The sequence below is a fragment of the Lolium rigidum genome, chromosome 3 (assembly GCF_022539505.1).
Source record: "Lolium rigidum isolate FL_2022 chromosome 3, APGP_CSIRO_Lrig_0.1, whole genome shotgun sequence".
NCBI classification, from domain to species: Eukaryota; Viridiplantae; Streptophyta; class Magnoliopsida; order Poales; family Poaceae; genus Lolium; species Lolium rigidum.
Genome location: NC_061510.1, coordinates 14527019 through 14547894, shown reverse-complemented (window position 1 = coordinate 14547894; position 20876 = coordinate 14527019). Strand labels below are relative to the sequence as shown.

At 46.8% G+C, this 20876-nt stretch overlaps 1 protein-coding gene across 1 annotated transcript; it reads left to right on the top strand.

Moving 5' to 3' along the window:
• Nucleotides 1-16810: 16810 nt before the first annotated feature.
• Nucleotides 16811-19169, top strand: LOC124694364 (kinase-interacting family protein-like). Its single transcript, XM_047227356.1, has 2 exons — nucleotides 16811-16892; nucleotides 18151-19169. Exons 1-2 carry the CDS (start codon nucleotides 16811-16813, stop codon nucleotides 19167-19169), a joined length of 1101 nt encoding a protein of 366 aa, XP_047083312.1.
• The last annotated feature ends 1707 nt before the right edge of the window (nucleotides 19170-20876 follow it).

The window sequence follows — 20876 nt, the reverse complement described above, 5'->3', positions numbered from 1 at the left end:
ACCTGCCATGCAGATTAGGAGAGTATTGCATCTTACGGAGTGGTAAATTGCTATAGGGATATACTCTCCTCCCAACTGACCTACAGCTTGTCTCCCAGCTCTAATTCACGGGATCTCCGATCACATAGAGTGAGTTACCACCGTGGACAACTCATAGTGTAGGTCTCATACCCATCTCCCTCGATGCATTTTCTATCACATTTCGTGATAGTCCCTTTGTGAAGGGGTCTCGCAGAGTTTCTAGACATATGGATATAATCCAACGCTATAACTCCGGAGTTTCTCATTTTCCCGACAGTTTTCGGTCTCCTCTTCACATGCCTTGATGACTTCATATTATCCTTAGAACTGTTTACTTTGACGATCACGAGCTTGATTATCACAGTTCATAGGAATAGCGGGTATTGGTTTCTCAACCACAGGTAAGTCCATCAAGAGCTCACGAAGCCACTCGCTTCAACGATGGGTTGTGTCTAATGCTGTGAGTTCTGCTTCCATAGTTGACCTCGTAATGATGGTCTGCTTGCAAGACTTCCAGGAAACAGCGCCACCTCCAAGTGTAAACAAATAACCACTTGTGGCCTTAGTCTCATCAGCATCAGATATCCAATTTGCATCACTATAACCCTCAAGTACCCTTGGATACCCAGTATAGTGAATGCCATAACTCGCAGTGCCTTTCAGTAGCGCAAAACTCTCTCAAGAGCATGCCAATGAACATCTCCAGGTCTAGACACAAAACGGCTGAGTTTACTTACAGCAAAGGAGATGTCAGGCCTCGTGGCGCTGGCTAGATACATAAGCGAGCCAATGATATGCGAATATCGCAATTGATCTCTAGCAATTCTTTTATTCTTACGAATTATCACACTAGGATCATAAGGCGTTGGAGAAGATTTGCAGTCGCTATACCCGAAGCGACTCGGGATCTTTTCCACATAGTGGGACTGAAGCAATGTAATCCCACCATCGTCATCCTTTAGCAGCTTGATGTTTAAGATCACATCAGCTACTCCCAAGTCCTTCATCTCAAAACAACGAGATAGGAACTCCTTGACCTCCTTAATCACAGTAAGGCTGGTCCCAAATATCAATATGCCATCGACATAGAGACAAAGAATAACTCCCTCGCCCCCACCATGGCGATAGTATACACACTTGTCAGCTTCGTTTACAACAAAGCCTTCAGCAGTTAAAGTTCTTTCAAACTTCTCATGCCACTGCTAGGCGCTTGCTTAAGCCCATACAAAGACTTCGATAACTTACACACCTTTCCTTCTTGACCATCTACTACAAATCCATCTGGCTGCTCCATATAAATTTCCTCTTCAAGCTCTCCATTTAGGAAAGCAGTCTTAACATCCATTTGATGAACGAGAAGACCATGTGAGGCAGCCAAGGATAGTAGCACTCGAATGGTGGTCAATCTGGCAACAGGTGAGTATGTGTCAAAGAAATCTTCACCTTCTTTCTGGGTATAACCCTTGGCCACAAGCCGTGCCTTGTACTTTTCAATAGTACCATCAGGCCTAAGGTTTTTCTTGAACACCCACTTGCATCCTACAGGTTTGCACCCATAAGGACGATCAGTAACCTCCCAAGTTCCATTAGCTAAGATGGAATCCATCTCGCTACGGACAGCTTCCTTCCAGTAGTCATCATCCTGAGATGCATAGGCTTCTGAAATAGAAGTGGGAGTGTCGTCCACGAGGTACACAATGAAATCATGTCCAAATGACTTTGCAATCCTCTGTCTCTTGCTCCTTTTGGGAGCTTCATTGTCATCCTCCACAGGATTTTCAAAGTGTTCTATAGCCATGGTAGGTTCAGGAAATAATTCCTGAGTAGATGAACTGGGCATCTCCTGAATTGATGAGCTAGAGGTTTCTTTCATAGGAAAGATGTCCTCAAAGAAAGTCGCATCATTCGACTCCATAATTGTACCAACATACATGTCGGATACCTCAGATTTTACTATCAAAAATCTGTAGCCAATGCTATGAAATGCATATCCCGAAGAACACAATCCACGGTTTTTGGTCCAAGCTTGCGCTTCTTGGGTATCGGCACATTTACTTTCGCCATACAACCCCAAGTTCGTAGGTAAGAGAGTTTCAACCTTTTCCTTTCCCATTCCTCAAAAGGAGTAATGGTTTTGTTCTTTGTGGGGACACGGTTTAGGACATGACATGTGATGACCCACAAGTATAGGGGATCGCAACAGTCTTCGAGGGAAGTATTACCCAATTTATTGATTCGACACAAGGGGAGACAAAGAATACTTGTAAGCCTTAACAGCGGAGTTGTCAATTCAGCTGCACCTGGAAACAGACTTGCTCGCAAGAGTTTATCAGTAGTAACAGTTTTATGGCAGTAGGAATAGTGAAATAACAACAGCGGTGAAATAAAGACAGCAGTAGTGATTATAGTAAACAGCAGGATTAAAATACTGTAGGCACAGGGACGGATTAACGGGCGTTGCATGGATGAGAGAAACTCATGTAACAATCAAAGCGAGGGCATTTGCGAGATAATAATAAAACGGTATCCAAGTACTAATCAATCAATAGGCATGTGTTCCATATTTAGTCGTACGTGCTCGCAATGAGAAACTTGCACAACATCTTTTGTCCTACCAGCCGGTGGCAGCCGGGCCTCTAGGGAAACTACTTGGATATTAAGGTACTCCTTTTAATAGAGTACCGGAGCAAAGCATTAACACTCCGTGAACACATGTGATCCTCACATCACTACCATCCCCTCCGGTTGTCCCGATTTCGTCACTTCGGGGCCATTGGTTCCGGACAGCGACATGTGTATACAACTTGCAGGTAAGATCATAAACAACGAATATCCTCATGAATCAATAACATGTTCAGATCTGAGATCATGGCACTCGGGCCCTAGTGACAAGCATTAAGCATAACAAGTTGCAACAATATCATAAAAGTGACATCTACGGATACTAGGCACTATGCCCTAACAATCTTATGACTATTACATGACCAATCTCATCCAATCCCTACCATCCCCTTCAGCCTACAGCGGGGGAATTACTCACACATGGATGGGGGAAACATGGCTGGTCGATGGAGAGGCGTTGGCGGTGATGGCGGTGAAGATCTCCTCCAATTCCCCGTCTCGGCGGAGTGCCAGAACGGAGACTTCTGGCTCCCGCGACGGAGTTTCGCGATGTGGCGGCTCTGCGGAGGGTTTCCGGCGATTTCGACTTCTCCCGTGCGTTTTTAGGCCGAACCCGATAAGTAGTCCGAAGGGGGCGTCGGAGGCCGGCCGAGGGGGCCACACCATAGGGCCGCGCGGGCCCCCCCTAGGCCGCGCCGCCTTATGGTGTGGGGCCCTCGGGCCTCCACCTCACTTGTCCTTACGGCTCCGTCGGTATTCAGGGAAAATAGGGCCTTCTGCATAAATTCCGAGGATTTTCCCGAAAGTTGGATTTCTGCACAAAAACGAGACACCGAGAGCGGTTCTGCTGAAAACAGCGTTAGTCCGTGTTAGTTGTATCCAAAATACACAAATTAGAGGCAAAACAATAGCAAAAGTGTTCGGGAAAGTAGATACGTTTTGGACGTATCAACTCCCCCAAGCTTAGCTTATTGCTTGTCCTCAAGCAATTCGAGTTAACAATCGAGCGATAAAAGAACTTTCACGAACACATTTGCTCATATGATGTATATATTCTCATGCTATGGCTAATAATTAAGCAGTTCATAATGAGACACATGCAAATAAGATCATCCAACAGCTATGTCAATCATGGAGAGGTACCAACAATTAATAATAAGCATCATGAATCATGTATATAAGCAGGATTGCAATGTTCATAAGAGAATATAATAAAGTGGTATCTCGCTTGCCCATATTTGATCGGCAAAACATAAATGCCGAGGCACCTCCGGAGTTCATAGAAAGACTAGAAGTAGTGATTGTCAAAGATAAAAGCATCAAAGTTATACCACAATCAATCATATTTTGAGACAAGCATATTATACTAAGAATGACAGTTGTGCTCTCAAGATAGTGCTCAAAGAAAGAATGGAGACACAACATAAAAGTAAAAGATTGACCCTTCACAGAGGGAAGCAGGGATTAACATGCGCTAGAGCCTTTTATTTGTAAAGCAGGAGTAAAATTATTTTGAGAGGTGTTTGTTGTTGTCAACGAATGGTAATGGGTACACTAACTACCTCATCAACCGGACTCACAAGAGCGGCTCCCATGAATTATTTGCATGTTTATGTGGCACTCCTTCCAACCTTTCTTACACAAACCATTGCTAACCGAATCCTCGGGTGCCTGCCAACAATCACATACCATGAAGGAGTGCCTTTTTATTTAAGTTTTATTATGATGATGACACTCCCCCCAACCTTTGCTTACACAAGCCATGGCTAACCGAATCCTTCGGGTGCCGTCCATCAATCACAAACCATGGAGGAGTGTCTATTTAAGTTAATTAATTTGGGACTGGGAATCCCATTGCCAGCTCTTTTTGCAAAATTATTGGATAAGCGGATGTGCCACTAGTCCATATGAGAGTCCGTCAAAAGTAAATGACAAGGTTGAAAGCTAAACACCACATACTTCCTCATGAGCTATGAAACATTAACACAAATTGAGAAGCATTTTGAAAGTTTTAAAGGTAGCGCATGAGAATTTACTTGGAATGGTTTGAAATGCCATGCATAGGTATTTATGGTGGACACTTTGGAACAACTTGGTTTTCAGGTGTTTGGAAGCACGAGGGGGCGTTCCCGCTCAGTACAAGTGAAGGCTAGCACAAGACTAGGGAGCGACAAATCAAGAGAGCGATAGCTTGTCATAATCATGCTTGCGGCAAAATAAATTAACGGAGGCATAAAAGTGATACAATAACTCTGAAGCAATATAAATCATCGAGGCTTAATTGACTTTTTGTTCAGTCATATGCATGCATGAGCATGTGCCAAGTCGATATAAATGAAATATTCAGAGGAGGATACCACAATTCCATACTTATGAATAAAACAATGCAAGCAAACATCCATGACATGCTACTCATATTAATAAATTGGAGCTAAACATGAGAGATCATGAACTACTAGACTTTCTCAAATAACATATACCTCACGTGAACCAACTAAGCATGCTCACATGGATGAGTATATGTACAAAAATGAAAACAAATAGAGTTCATACCAGCCTCTCACCACAATTAGATTGTCGTAGATCGTCATTATTGCCTTTTCACTTGTGTAGCTTGGATAATATGAAATGAAAACCACGCTCCAGCCACCGAAGACCATTGAACTAATGATGAACTTTACAAACCAAAGAAGAACAGCAAATATTTTTGGTGTTTTCGAATTGGAAACAAGAACGAAAGAAAACAAGCAAACAAAGCAAAATCTTTTTGGGTTTTCTCATAACAAACCAACGATAGCAAATAAAGTAAACTAAGAGCAAGGAACCAAATAAAAAAATGGTGAAGAGAAACAAAAGAAATATTTTTGGTCTTTTTGTGTTTTAGGAAAGAAACAAAGCGAAAACAAAAGAATGCAAACTAACAGAAACACAGAAAAGCAGGATGACAGAAATCTGCCAAATCCTGACAGCAGTACAGAAATCGAAATTAACAAAAATCTTCCATTGCTCAGACCAAAAAGTGTTCAACTAATGAAAGTTAGATAACAACCTGGGGAACATGCTCAAAAATTGGCAGCTCAAAATAACGTTCTGGCTGTGCGTACGAATGTTTTTGGTAACAGCACAGAATCTGTTTTTGGACAGCACTTCCCCAAATATCATCTCCCTCTCATTAGAAAACCACTCTAAGAGACTAAACAAGTATGTACAAGTATCCAGCAACCATAATATGCAAAGAATGAGTTATGCCGGTATACCTCCCCCAAGCTTAGGCTTTTGGCCTAAGTGGAGTTCATTCCCAACGAGGGTCGGAGTTCCACGCCGGTGGGTCATACATGGAGTGATAATAAGGCCCCTGCGCAGAAGAATATCGTGGAGGCTCCACATGACCATGATGTTGATATGAGGAGCTCGCTGCATCGGATGAAGAGTCGGGGTGCTCCTCGGCCTCCTCCTCACCTTCCCTTGCACGACGGCTTTCCCCTTCTATGTATGCGTTTAGCTCATTTTCTGTGATCGACCACCCTTTCCCGGCATCAAGGTTAAACAGAGCAGGTGCAGGCAATCGTACTAGTTTTTCAATTTTCTTAGTTATGCTCCAATTTTTCTTATACAAAGTTATCATATAATGCAGGTTGTTCAAATTAGATGCATCTGAAATAAATTCATGTTTAATCATGGAAACAACATCAAGCTTCTCTATAGAAAGCGGAATATCTAAATGGTGAGGTCCTACACCATGCATAGCTAATAAGCGAGAGGCGATAAGACCTCCACAAATTCCTCCTTTCTCACGGTTAGTAGCAAGTCTACAAGCTATTAAAGCACCCAAATTATAAGTCCTATCCTGTTGCAAAGCAGCAACTAAGAAAGCCAAATCTTGGACAGATAATTTACCTCCAGTCTTTCTCGCAAGAACGCACTTTGTAACGAAATAAGCAAAGTAGCGGATAGCTGGCTGTTGAATGCTACTAATCTTACCACTATCATTGGAGAAGCTCCTCCCATTACAAATCATTGTATAAAGATTCGAGAGCTCCCGCGGCGTTCCCCTGATCTTCTCGCAGGATCCCCACCGCGGCACTCTAATTGCTGTACAAAAATCACTGAAAGGCAAGTTGATAGTTTTGTTATAAATCTTGTACCGGACCATGGGATTAGTTTGAGACCGATGAAATTCGAAATCCTGCACAACCGACACCGTTAGTTTAGCATATTGGTGAGGTTCACCAACAGTAAAACCTTCCAATCCTGCATTGGAAATCAGTGTTTGAACATCTTGCAGGATTCCTGCATTCCGCATAAAATCCGTGCATGGGTAATAAGAGGGGTATACTCCCTCTTCACGATGGACTCTCATGACTTGCTGTACCTCCAACTCTTGTTGGTTAAGTTGGTGCACACTCCCCTCCATTTTCTGAAATTTTCAACAATCATTATAAAATTTGATTTCAAGGTATATAATTGAAGGGAACTACTATAGGAACTTGCTAGAGTACTAAACATGCATCAAAACTAGTTTCTTCCACTTAGAACAAGCATGCAAGCTCACTAAACATGTTATCTATAGCAGCAAAATATTCAAGATATACTCAACCAAACAAAATTCTAATTGGACAATCAAAGGAGTCACATACCAAGGAGTAAATGTGCCAAATTTCAAACAGAAATCTGGGCTGAGCAAGGAGATCGAAAAATCGCGAGTTCTTGAGCAGAAACACGAGTGAGAGGAACTTGGTACGAGTTTTTTCGGGAGAGAGAAGATGCTGGGAGGAAGATATGAAGTAGTGGGGCAAGGAGGGGCCCACACCACAGGGTGGCACGCCCAGCTCCTTGGCCGTGCCGGCCTGTGGTGTGGCGCCCTCTGGTGCCCCACAGGTCATCCTCTGGTGCTCCCAGGTGCCTCATCGAAAAATAGGACCAACGGTGTAATTTTTGTAATTTTTAGAGAACTTCGAAAAATGCACATTTCTGGGTGTTAAATTAATTATTACTGCGCAGGAAAATGATTTCCAAAACCTTAAACAACTAAAGCATATTGCAAAACAAAAAGTGCTACAGCAAGTAAGATGAGTGGAGGGAGAAAGAAAGAAAGAAATGTTGTTTAGCTCTCTTATGCATTAAAATATACTTGTTAACAAGGTTGATCAAGTCTTGCTACCAAATAAATTTTATATGACATAAGAAGAAATAAACCTCAAATCAATCATGTTACCTTATATTGAATTGATATGGATCCAATCACAAGAGTTTGATATTCTTCTTTAGGCTCATATATAGGACAATCAATGGATCCCACTTTGATAGTTTTCACATTAAAAATTGTATTAACTCCACATACTTTATCAATCCTCTTGGGAAAATAGACGAGTGTGTTCCTTATCATCAACATTGAAAGTAACCATGCCTTTATTGCAATCAATAACAGCCACTGCAGTATTAAGAAAGGGTCTTCCAAGAATAATGGACATATTATCATCTTCGAGGCATTTCCAACACAACAAAATCAGTTAATATCAAGCAATGCTTGAGTAACTTGAACAGGAACATTTTCACATAAACCAACAGGAATAGCGAGTAGATTTATCAGCCATTTGCAAAGATATATCGGTTGGTATCAATTTATCTAAATCAAGTCTCTTATAAAGAGAAAAGGCATTACACTAACACCTGCTCCCAAATCACATAGAGCGGTTCTAACATAATTATTCTTGATGGAACAAGGAATAGTCGGTATACACGGGTCTCCAAGCTTCTTTGGAATCTTACCATTGAAGGAGTAATTAGCGAGCATAGTGGAAATTTCCTCATTGGGGATTTTCCTTTTGTTAGTAACAATATCTTTCATATACTTTGAATAAGGAGGCAATTTAATAGCATCAGTCAAAGGGATTTGCAAAAATAAAGGTTTCATCCAATCACAAAATTTATTATAATGTTCCTCCTCCTTTGATTTTAGTTTCTTAGCAGGAAAAGGCATTTGCTTTTGAACCCAAGGTTCTCTTTCATTACCATGCTTCTCAGTAATAAAATCTTCTTTAGTGTACTTTTTATTTTTAGCAGGCTTTTCAGGTTCTTTTTCAATTTCTTCTTTATCAGGAGTATCATTCTTATCATTATCTTCCTCATGTTCATTACCACTTTCAGTTTCAGCATCAGAAATAGAAATACTATTAGGATCATTAACGGGTTCAGAGGATTCTACAACATTCTTATGTTTCTTTTTCTTTTTCTTAGATGGAGCACTAGTTTTAGTTAGTTGAGAATCTTGTTCAACTCTCTTGGGATGCCCTTCAGGATATAGAGGATCCTGGGTAGAAACACCACCTCTAGTTGTTACTTCATAAGCATGTTTTTCTTTAGAATTATTTCCCAACAAGTCATTTTGCACTTTAGTAAGTTGATCAATTTGAGTTTGAACCATTTGAAAATGTTTAACAAGTATCTTAACATCATTGGAGGTTCTCTCCACAATACCATGCAATTCACTAATAGCTCGAGAATTTTCCATTAAATGATTCTCTACTCTCATATTAAAGTTTTCTTGCTTAACAATATAATTATCAAACTCATCTAAGCATTGAGCAGGAGGTTTTGAATACGGAATATCTTCCCTCGTAAAGCGTTGAAAAGAGTGTACCTCAATCATGGATGAAGGGGGAGTTATCTCACATAAATCTTCTATAGGAGGTAAATTCTTCACATCTTCAGGTTTAATACCCTTCTCTTTAAGAGACTTCTTGGCTTCCCTCATATCTTCATCATTTAATTTAATCATACCCCTCTTCTTCACTATCGGTGTCGGGGTTGGTTCAGGTGTAAACCAATCATCATGATTCCGGCCTATTTTAGCCAATAATTTTTCAGCGTCGTCTGGAGTTCTTTTCCTGAAAACACAACCAGCACAACTATCCAGGTATGCCCTAGACTCAATGGTTAGTCCACTATAAAATATGTCAAGTAAATCATGCTTTTCCAAATCATGGTCAGAGCTGAGCTCTAATAAGAGAGCAAAATCTCGCCCAAGCCTCGGGCAATTTCTCTCCATCTTCCTGGTCAAAATTATAAATTCTCTCGCAAAGCAGCATGTTGAGCACTAGCAGGAAAGTATTTCCGGAAGAAAACATCAAGCAATTCTTTTGGACTTTTAATGGAACCAGGAGGCAAATTATTATACCAAGTTTTAGCATCATCCTTTAATGAGAAAGGAAAAATTTTAGCGACAAAATAAGTACGCATCTTAATATCATCGGGAAAACAAGCCACTAAGAGTAGATAGCTCGGTCATGTGTTCAACGAGCACTTTCTTTTTCAGTACCACAAAAGGGTGTTTTCTCAACAATAGCTATATGAGATAAATCAAGAGAAAAATCATAATCTTTATCCCTAATGTTTATAGGAGATGTGGCAAATTTAGGATCGGGAGATAATTTATATCTAACGGCATGTTCGCAAGCAACTTTTTAATTTTTCTTGCATCGGTAGTAGCATTGCATTTTTCAATAAAATCATCATCAAGCTCTACATAATCTTCATCAAGATCATCACTAGAATATTCAACGAGACTCAGGTGAATTAACAGGTGTAGCAGCATTTTCATTAGGAGTTTCGAGTATTTTCAATTTGTCTAGACTTAGCAATTGTAGCATCTAGAAAAGATCCTAACGAACCATCATTATCAAGCACGGCGAAGCATCATCACAATTATGAGAGGAATTTTCAGATTCATCGAAGTACCGAGCATTTGAAGCTTGTGGTGGTGAAACAAGTTTACTTATCACAAATGGTGAATCAAGAGCAACGAGAGGTACTAAGAGTTGTACCTTTTCTTGTAGTGGATGGTAATATGGCGATCTTAGTATCGCGAGGTTTACCCATGATGGAGAGTTTGCAGCGAACAATATCAATCCAAGTGAACTTCCAAATAAAGCTATGCTCCCCGGCAACGGCGCCAGAAAATAGTCTTGATGACCCACAAGTATAGGGGATCGCAACAGTCTTCGAGGGAAGTATTACCCAATTTATTGATTCGACACAAGGGGAGACAAAGAATACTTGTAAGCCTTAACGACGGAGTTGTCAATTCAGCTGCACACGGAAACGAGACTTGCTCGCAAGAGTTTATCGATAGTAACAGTTTTATGGCGGTAGGAATAGTGAAATAACGACGACGGTGAAATAAAGACAGCGATAGTGATTATAGTAAACGGCAGGATTAAAATATCGTAGGCACAGGGACGGATTAACGGGCGTTGCATGGATGAGAGAAACTCATGTAACAATCAAAGCGAGGGCATTTGCGGATAATAATAAAACGGTATCCAAGTACTAATCAATCAATAGGCATGTGTTCCATATTTAGTCGTACGTGCTCGCAATGAGAAACTTGCACAACATCTTTTGTCCTACCAGCCGGTGGCAGCCGGGCCTCTAGGGAAACTACTTGGATATTAAGGTACTCCTTTTAATAGAGTACGGAGCAAAGCATTAACACTCCGTGAACACATGTGATCCTCACATCACTACCATCCCCTCCGGTTGTCCCGATTTCGTCACTTCGGGGCCATTGGTTCCGGACGAGCGACATGTGTATACAACTTGCAGGTAAGATCATAAACAACGAATATCCTCATGAATCAATAACATGTTCAGATCTGAGATCATGGCACTCGGGCCCTAGTGACAAGCATTAAGCATAACAAGTTGCAACAATATCATAAAAGTGACATCTACGGATACTAGGCACTATGCCCTAACAATCTTATGACTATTACATGACCAATCTCATCCAATCCCTACCATCCCCTTCAGCCTACGAGCGGGGGAATTACTCACACATGGATGGGGGAAACATGGCTGGTCGATGGAGAGGCGTTGGCGGTGATGGCGGTGAAGATCTCCTCCAATTCCCCGTCCCGGCGGAGTGCCGGAACGGAGACTTCTGGCTCCCGCGACGGAGTTTCGCGATGTGGCGGCTCTCTGGAGGGTTTCTGGCGATTTCGACTTCTCCCCGTGCGTTTTTAGGTCGAACCCGATAAGTAGTCCGAAGGGGGGCGTCGGAGGCCGACCGAGGGGGCCACACCATAGGGCCGCGCGGGCCCCCCCTAGGCCGCGCCGCCTTATGGTGTGGGGCCCTCGGGCCTCCACCTCACTTGTCCTTCTGGCTCCGTCAGTATTCTAGGAAAATAGGGCCTTCTGCATAAATTCCGAGGATTTTCCCGAAAGTTGGATTTCTGCACAAAAACGAGACACCAGAGCAGTTCTGCTGAAAACAGCGTTAGTCCGTGTTAGTTGTATCCAAAATACACAAATTAGAGGCAAAACAATAGCAAAAGTGTTCGGGAAAGTAGATACGTTTTGGACGTATCAACATGCAGTCAATATCGCCTCCCCCCACCATGCCTTGGATAGACCCGATGTATCTAACATGGCGTTAACCAAATCAGTTAGAGTACGGTTCTTTCTTTCGGCCACCCCATTTGACTGAGGTGAGTAGGGAGGCGTCCTCTCATGGATAATACCATGTTCCGCACAAAAAGAATCAAACTCGTTGGAAAAATACTCTCCACCACGACCAGACCTTAGCCGCTTGATCTTTCGATCAAGTTGGTTTTCTGCTTCAGCTTTAAAGATTTTGAAGTAATTAAGAGCTTCATCTTTAGATTTCAGGAGGTACACATAACAATATCGAGTAGAGTCATCAATTAAAGTCATGAAGTATCTTTTCCCTCCTTTTGTCAATTCACCATTCATTTCACAAAGATCCGAATGTATAAGCTCCAGTGGTGCCAAATCTCTTGCCTCCGCAGTCTTGTGAGACTTACGTGGTTGCTTAGCTTGCACACATACTTGGCACTTGGATTTCTTGACAATAGAAAATTTCGGAATTATATTCATATTCGCTAGCCGCGTCATGCACCCAAAGTTAATGTGACAAAGTCGTGAATGCCAAATATCGGACTCACTATCATTGCAAACATGATTAATAATTTGAGTACATATGTCTGACAGAGATAAGCGGAACAAGCCTCCGCATACATAACCCTTTCCAACAAATTGTCCACACTTGGAAATTACAACTTTATTGGACTCAAAAACCAACTTAAAACCATCTCGACATAAAAGCGATCCGCTAACGAGATTCTTATTAATGGAAGGAACGTGCTGCACATTCTTCAGCTGGATGGTCTTTCCCGAAGTAAACTTCAGATCCACCGTACCAACACCACGGACAGAAGCACGTGAGCCGTTTCCCATCAGCACGGAGGAAGTCCTTGCGACTCGATAAGAAGAAAACATAGAGACATCAGAACATACATGTGTATTGGCTCCGGTGTCTATCCACCAATCAGGAGAATTACATACTGAAAGGACAGTAGGGGAAATACCGTACCCAACGTCCTTCATCTCATTATCAACGCCAATAACAACATTTGCGGACTTGCCGCTGTTCCCACGCCGATCATGGTGTTCTGGGCAATCAGGAGCCCAATGTCCAGGAGCACCACAAACATGGCAGTTCCCTTTCTTCTTATAAGGAGTCTTCCTCTTGAAGTTGGTTGAGTTGGAGGCTTTGTTTTTCTCGTCAAACTTGCCTTTTCCATTGTTCTTATTCTTAGACTTGTGAGATTGGAAGTTCTTCTTCTGTACCACATTGGTACTGGAACCTCCCTCAAAACTGCGAGCGCGTGTGTCCTTTGCTCTCGCCTTCTCTTCCACATGAAGCGAGCCAATGAGATCCGAAACGGAAAACTCTTGTCTCTTATGTTTCAGAGAAGTAGCAAAGTTCCTCCACGAAGGGGGAAGCTTGGCAATAATGCCACCGGCCACAAATTTGTCCGGTAAGGTACACTTAAACTGCTCGAGTTCTTTGGCAAGGGATCGAATCTCATGAGCCTGCTCAACCACGGAGCGCTCATCGGTCATCCCGTAGTCATAGTATTGCTCCATGACATACAATTCAGTGCCTGCGTCCGAGACCCCAAATTTGGCCTCGAGCGCATCCCACGCATCTTTACCATGGTCGAAAGCCATGTACGGGTCAACAATGTTGTCCCCAAGAATGCTGAACAAGGCCGCCTTAAACATGGCGTCGACCTTCTCAAACTTTTCCTGCTCCTCTGCGGAGAGAGGCCCCTCGGGTCTAGCATCCGTAGGCGCTAAAACAGCCTAGGTTTGTAAACCATAGAACTGCCTTTGTGCGCCACCTCTTGTAATGCATACCATCAAAGAGGGGAGGTCGAGTAGCGGCAGCAACACTGCTTGAATTGATTTGCCTAAAATCAGGTTTTTGGATTGTTGAATATATAAGCAAATATCCATATAAAATAATCCGTACGAGTAATTGATAAATCATGACTATGAAAACAGTAAGGAAACTAATCATGCAGACTAGTAAGGTAGATGAACAGATCACATCTAAACAAGACAAACCGACCGCATCTACCACAGAAACTAGAACAAGAAGCTCTAATAGAAACTGAAAGAGAAACGACAAGATCACATACTTCGCAGCAGTGTCGTTGTCGCCCATGTTGAGGTTGTCGAAGAAGTTGCTGAGGTCCGGGAAGAAGTTGTCGGTGTGGAGAAACTCGTCGTCCGAAGACGACGTCGTGCTGCTCGATAGTCGCGCCGGAGCGCTCCCCAAAAACCCGATTGCCCCTCACCCGTACGGGTTCACGAGAGACAGGGTTCCGGAGGCCTCATCGTCCCGGCAGTCGGTGCACGCCGACGGACGGGATGAGGAAGACGAAGGCGGCGGCGCAATGAACTGGAAACAGGTAGTCGCATATGTGGCACGTACATGTTAGGGTTCTCGTCCGCGCTTATATAGTTAACGCGTCCGTTAATGACTCAGAATTGATTACACAATTAATTTCCCAAACAGCAAAAAGATAAGCTCGGCTCGGTGAGATTCCCGCAACCCGCGTCGTGTCGTGACGAGGCGTGGCGAGGCGGCGGAGGAGGAGGAGTGCGCGAGGGCTCTCTCTCTTCTCACTCACTTACTAGGACTAGAACAACCCACCTTATATACCACTCCAACTCTCTCCCAACTAGCAATGTGGGACTAAACTTTAGCCCCCACTAGTGCTGCCACTGATTATTGGAATTGGTCATGTGAGTTTCAGAATTTGATAATGGGCCATGGGACAAAGGCCAAATGCCCATAAATTCCAGCAAGTATGATGATGCGCCTTTGACTTGCTCGAGTGAGTTGTAGTCATTCGCTGGATGGCAATGAATCTGTTTGCAATTTTCATTACTTTTAGGAATCACTGTAGTACTACTGTTGAGGATTATATAAACAGATCGTTGGACTTTTGACAAAAACAACAGTCTCAAATCTCATCTTGACCGCACGTTGCAAGGGCAGCTGGATGGCTGGGATGAAGGATCGGACAAGTCACCTGCGTGCCGAAGCGAGGCTTGCAGGACACAACTCAGAAGCTGCTATATATCCAAAGCTCGGGTCCCTTTCTACCTCTGTCCAGCAGTAGTACTAGTGGGAACAAAGGAAGACTCCGTCACTCCACCAGAGGCGACAGCTCGCTTGGAGCTCTTCTTCTGGCCCCGGGAAGGGAAACAATGGCGCTCTCTCTTCCTCCTCCGTAGCTCGTCTCTGCATTCACCCCAGCTGACCTGTAAGCCTCTCTCTCTCTCTCTCTCTCTCTCTCTCTCTCTCTCAGGGCATGGTTAGTTGTTGATGTCTGCAATTTCTTGTTGTTCCCAAAGAGAATTAAATCTTCGAGCACCTTGTTTGGTTGTTCTCTCCATCTCTCACACATGATGCAGTTGTGGCTCGAACCATCCCCATTATCTAATTAGAGTTCCACTTTTTCCTGTGTTAATTGTCAGATTAGTAGGAGTGACCCTCTCTGTAACTGTATGTTTGACAAGTATCCAGGAAGACGAACACCATCCTTGACATTTTGATCTCTCGCTGCACTCGACAGCCACCATTACTCCTTGAGCTTTCTTTTTCTTGCTTGCTTGCCGCGTTGGTTGCTCAGCAATCAATCAGTAAAAACGAAACAAAGGTCCAAAATTCAAAATCCGCCTGCTGGGATGTGGAAAGGAAGATGGTGCGCACTAGAAGTGCCAGTAAACAACTCCGCTGCCGCCCAGTAGCACCCTAGTACACATGTCGCCGTTCCTCATTTATGCTCTCGAAGGAAAGAGAAGCACACTTGTCGCAGCAAAATCTCCGTATCTGAACTCCAAATAGTGCTTCCTGTCTTGCCCAACCCCAGAAAATGTATCCAAAAATATGTTGGGATCAACACTAGTACACCGCCATTAGCAGGCTCTGAGGGCGGCGGGTTAACAGTTTGAAATGCTTCTATGGGCAATTGCTTACTTTTTTATCCGCCCATACTTTTTTTTACCTGGGCTTTCCATTGACGCTCACTGAATCCAACACGGCCGCTCGAGACCTCGACCCCCGCGAAAAGAAATTAACCCTGCTCCTACCTATCACATCTGCACCGTGTAGCTAGGTTCACAAGACCTCAGGGTAAAAAAGCAGGACCCTCACTCACCTCGGTTGCGTCGAGATCGGCGACAGGGACATCCCTAGCTGCGTAGCAAGTCCCGTCAGCACAGCCTCGTGTCCACGCCACGCGCGCCCATGCCCCCAAAATCGGCGACGCGACGACACACACCGCTGCGTCGTCCCGCACAGTGACGGTGGCGGAGCCTGGTATTGCCCACTGTGGCAGTGAAGCGTCTCCATTTTTTCTTCGTTTCATGCTCATCTTTGCAGAGCTCGTACACTACAGCAGTAGTATTAAATTGTCTTATATTATCCCCTGTGTAGTGTTGGAGTACTGTAATTTGGATGTACCGCTTGGCTCATTTCGTGACGCCACGGATTATTATTAAGCCTGACTGATCTGTGTTGGCGTTTGCAGGTTCAGAGTTTCAGACAGGGACGAGACTGTCGCCGCTGTTCACGAGCGAGCCATTCAGCCGCGTGGGGCTTGCCTTGTGCCAGGCGCCAAACGGACGCGCCGCAGCCGGCGGTACAGGCGAAGCGACGAGGCAGTCAGTCAGGCAGCACCTAGGCCGGCCTACCTAGCTCTTGGTAGATCATCACAAGTCACCACCGGCACGCCGCATCGAGACGAGTTTCCGTCCCGGTTTCCCAGCGAGGGCCGGCCGGCCGGCCATGGAGACGCTGCAGCATCAGCAGCAGGAGGTGGAGGCTCGGCTGCCCGCGTGCCCGCCATGGCTCCAGACGGCCATCGCAGGTGATCTATCCGTCATTCCCTCATCACGCACGCGTGCCACTGTTTTCCTGTGATCACTGTGCGCGCACACGAGTCTGGCCTTGCTCTAGGAGCATACCCGTGAGCTCTCTTCCATTCATGCCTAGCGTGGCACTAGCACATACAGATGGAGCATTCGCGCCTGCGATTTTAATGGCGGCATCCGATCCACTGCTAGGCACTTCTTCATGCCCGTGCCTCGGATCGGAGATTATTACTGTACTCCTCTCTGCTGAGCTAGCACTGTAGCTCGTTTAATAGTTCAATCTAGGATGCAGCAAGGCGCCTCCGCCCACTGCATCATCATAGTACACCAATGCCGACCAGCCAGAGCGAGGTCGTACTGGTGCTAGGACGCCAGCTGATGGAAGCTCACGGGCGTCCTCTGATCCCCAATTTATGAGCCCCCAGGATTCTCACCTAGCTCCCACGAGTGGCAGTACGTACCACTGTGGCAGTAGCACTAATGTATTGTACGTGTACTGTGCTCCGTCTACTATGTGTGTACTCACTTCATGCCTCTGCCGTGCCCGACCCTCAGCTCACACACGAGACTGTAGCGCTTCATTTCCCTTTTTTTTTTTTACTATTACAACATGCTTACATACTTCGTCAAAAGGTACGTGGAGAGAGAGAGAGATAGGCAGAGGATCAAATTGAGAAAAACAAAAGTGATAACCCGCTTCTGCTCCGTTTCTTTTTGTTCACTAGCTCCTCGTCCTGGAATCTCTCGCACTGGACTCTTCCATGACTTCATCCTCTGCCTGCCTTGGATTCTTCTCTCAAAGCTTTTCCCGCCGCCGTCGTCACCGGATTTCGAAATTTGAACTCATTCTCGCAACGTTCCATTCGCTAGAATATTGCCACTACCATGCATGTGACAAAGGTAGCAGCAAGTAATCATTCATTCAGGGTCAACCATTTCCATCACGAGCTGCTGTGAAAAATCCAATGGATGCGATAGCGCGAGCAGTCATGCCACGGGCACAGCACTGTCACCTCACAGTTTTGTTTTTACCTTTGCATGTTTGTCCATTACTATGCAACACAGGTACGTCCATACGGATCTCTGAGTGAATGTTCGGTTCCCTCTGGTTAGGGTTAATAAGCCACACTAACTAAGCTCGAAAATTACTCAAATTTTACTCGGTCGTTTGGACTATAAAAGTCTGGCTAATTAAGGTCAACGTTTGTTTGCTTGCTGAATTTACCCTAATCTGTGTACTGTATGGACGTGCAGACATCGAGCAGCGCGTGCGCGCGCTGGCGGTCAGCCTCCCGGACGACGCGGCGGCGGCGGCCACGGACCACTCCTTTGCGGAGCGCGCCGAGAACTACTACCACCGGCGGCCCCAGCTGCTCGCGCTCCTCACCGACCTGCACCACCGCTACCTCTACCTCGCCGACCGCTACTCCCAGTCCCTGCTCGCCAAGTCCCACCCCCACCACCTCAGCGTCGTGCATGCCGCTGTCTCCGAGTGCTCCTCCGACGTCGACGATCGCTCCTCCGACGCCGGCAGCTCCCTCTCCTTCCAGCCTCACTACTCCGGCGCCGATGATCGGCGCTATGCTCCGATCGTTGCCTCGCCGGCGGCGGACGGGGAGATGGTCGTCGCGGAGCTGGTCATGGCGTGGGTGCACCGGGACGTGCTGGCCCACGAGGCGGAGCGGCGGAACGCGGAGTCGGCGCGGAAGATCGAGCTGCAGGGCAGTTTACTCGAGGTGCTCGAGTCGGAGCGGCTGGTGCTGCTGGGCGAGAACGCGCGGCTGGGGTTCCGCGCGTCCGCGGCCGAGGAGGAGGCCGCGGGGGCCGCCGCCGAGCTCGGGTACGCGCGCCGCCGGGCCGCCGAGATGGCGCGGCTCGTGGTCAAGCTGCGGGAGGACCACCGCGTGTGCATGCTGGGCAGGAAGATCGAGGCGCTGCAGGCGCAGGTGTACGGGCTGGAGATGCGCAACCGGGAGTGCTACGAGGCCATGGCGGCATGGGAGGCCGAGCGCAAGGCCTCTGCCAACGAGATCGACAGGCTGCGGAAAGAGAACCGGCGATTGGCTGCCGAGGCGCAGGCTGCAAGGGAACGTGAGGCGGCGAGGAGGAGGAAGAAGGGCGGTGGCGGCGGGTGGTGGTGGCTGGCGAGGGTGCGGCTGGCGGCGGAGTGGACGCCGTGCGCGCCGGCGTCGGTTACGGTGAGGAAGGTCGGCGAGCAGATCAAGGGCGGGAACGGCGCCGCCAAGTACAACGGCGGCTGCTTCTGCCTCTAGGCAAGCAGCGGCAGCATCGGCATCGACGGTGGCGCGCGCGGCCATGGCCTCTGTTCTTTCTGCGCTTCTTTTTTGGTTTGCCCCTTGGATTACGGTGATATCAGGGAGGGGTCAGGCTCAAGTCAAAGTGGTTCAGCTTGGGTAATTATTGTGGCAAAGCAGGGTACGATAAGTAGCTAGCTGTTACTGGACTGGTTTACTCCGCTGTGCGGTTTCTGTTACTAGCGTAGATGGAGATGGCAAGTATATATGCTCGTACTCCGATAATGACATGTACTCCTAGTAGAGTAGTAGTAATTCGAATTGAGTAACTAAGTCTTTTAGACGGATGCGAATTAACAAAGCTATTAACCGGCTAGGAGTTACACCAATAGTTACAACACACACGCGTCAAACAAGGGCTCAATCCAAACCACAACAAAAGACAACACATAGCAGCAAGCCGAAACGCTATTTGATCCATGAGGAGGAAGCCTTGTCTTCTGTTGCACCGGAGCGATCGCGTCCGTGTCCACGCCAACAAGCCTCCACCGCACCAAGACAACAACTTAAAGGGGAACTCAACGACGGGCCAGCCACCTAGCAGAGCTTGAGGAACCAAAGGAGAGAGGGTCTTGCGGCGACGGCTCCAAGAAGGTAAATGCTGCAAGAATGCGTCATCGTCGTCGGCAGGGATAGAGGACATGCAAAGTTTTCACCCGGACCCGAGAACCACCACCCATGGAGCTCGAGCTAGGTCCAGACCAAACACACAACATCATCCCCTGACGTTGGGATAGGCATACCGGGTGTGACCCTAATTTACTAGTTGAACCTGCTATTACTCTCGATAGATGTGTTGGTTTTGGCGAGATGCCTATGATTTCCAACAAAATTTCAATTGGTTTTAGGAGCGACACTTAATATTTACAATCACCCCCGCGTCGCCCTCCTCTGGCGACACGGGGGGAACCCTAACCGCCGCCACCTCTTGCGGCCCCCCACCATCCTCCCCCTCTTCGCCGTCGCCGGAGGGGCCGCCGGCGAAGCCGTGCGCGTCCCAAGGAAGGTGGCGGCGGGGCACCTTTCTCCTCCCCGCGCGGGAGCTCTCCATGGCGCGCGAGCGCAGCGACGATGTGGGGGAGAGGCTCGTCGGCTGCGGGCGGCGGACAGCGGGCGGTGGGCGACGAGAGGCGTGGAGCAGCGGCGAAGGGCTGGGTGCAAGGACGCCGGAGCAGCGGCTCCGGGATGGTGGCGGTTCTGGGGCCTTCGCGCCCGGATCTGATGGGGAGGCGGGCCATGGCGGCGGCCCGGCGGATGCGGCGGCGCTCGGGACGTGTGGATGGTCGGGCGGCGGCGCGCGCGGCCCCTGCCTGTCGTGGGGTGCGGGGATGGTTTCGAGAGCGCTGTGCTGGCCCGTTTCTGGCCTCGCTGGAGTTCCGGAGAGCTTGGGCAGCGCGGATCTTCGGTTGTTCGGTCTGCTTTGGGAGGCCGCGGCGGTGGCGCCGCATCGGGAGCAGCGTGGGCGGAGGAGCCAGCCGGTGGCCATGGCGGCGGTGCTGCTTCTGGGGGCTGCGGTGATGGGCGGGCCCCGATCTGGGCCTGTTGGGCCAGTTGGCTGTGCGGTGGCGGCTTCGGATGGTGCGGGGTGTTCACGTCTGCGGATTTCGGCGATCGTCCTCGAGCCCCGTGTCGGTGTTGTCGGCGTCCCCTCTATGTGGCGTTCCG

Excerpts from the sequence above, each read along its gene's own strand:
- LOC124694364 (XM_047227356.1), top strand. The coding sequence starts at position 16,811 with ATGGAGACGCTGCAGCATCAGCAGCAGGAGGTGGAGGCTCGGCTGCCC. Across the intron at positions 16,893-18,150 it reads GCTCCAGACGGCCATCGCAG|ACATCGAGCAGCGCGTGCGC; the intron begins GTGATCTATCCG and ends ATGGACGTGCAG.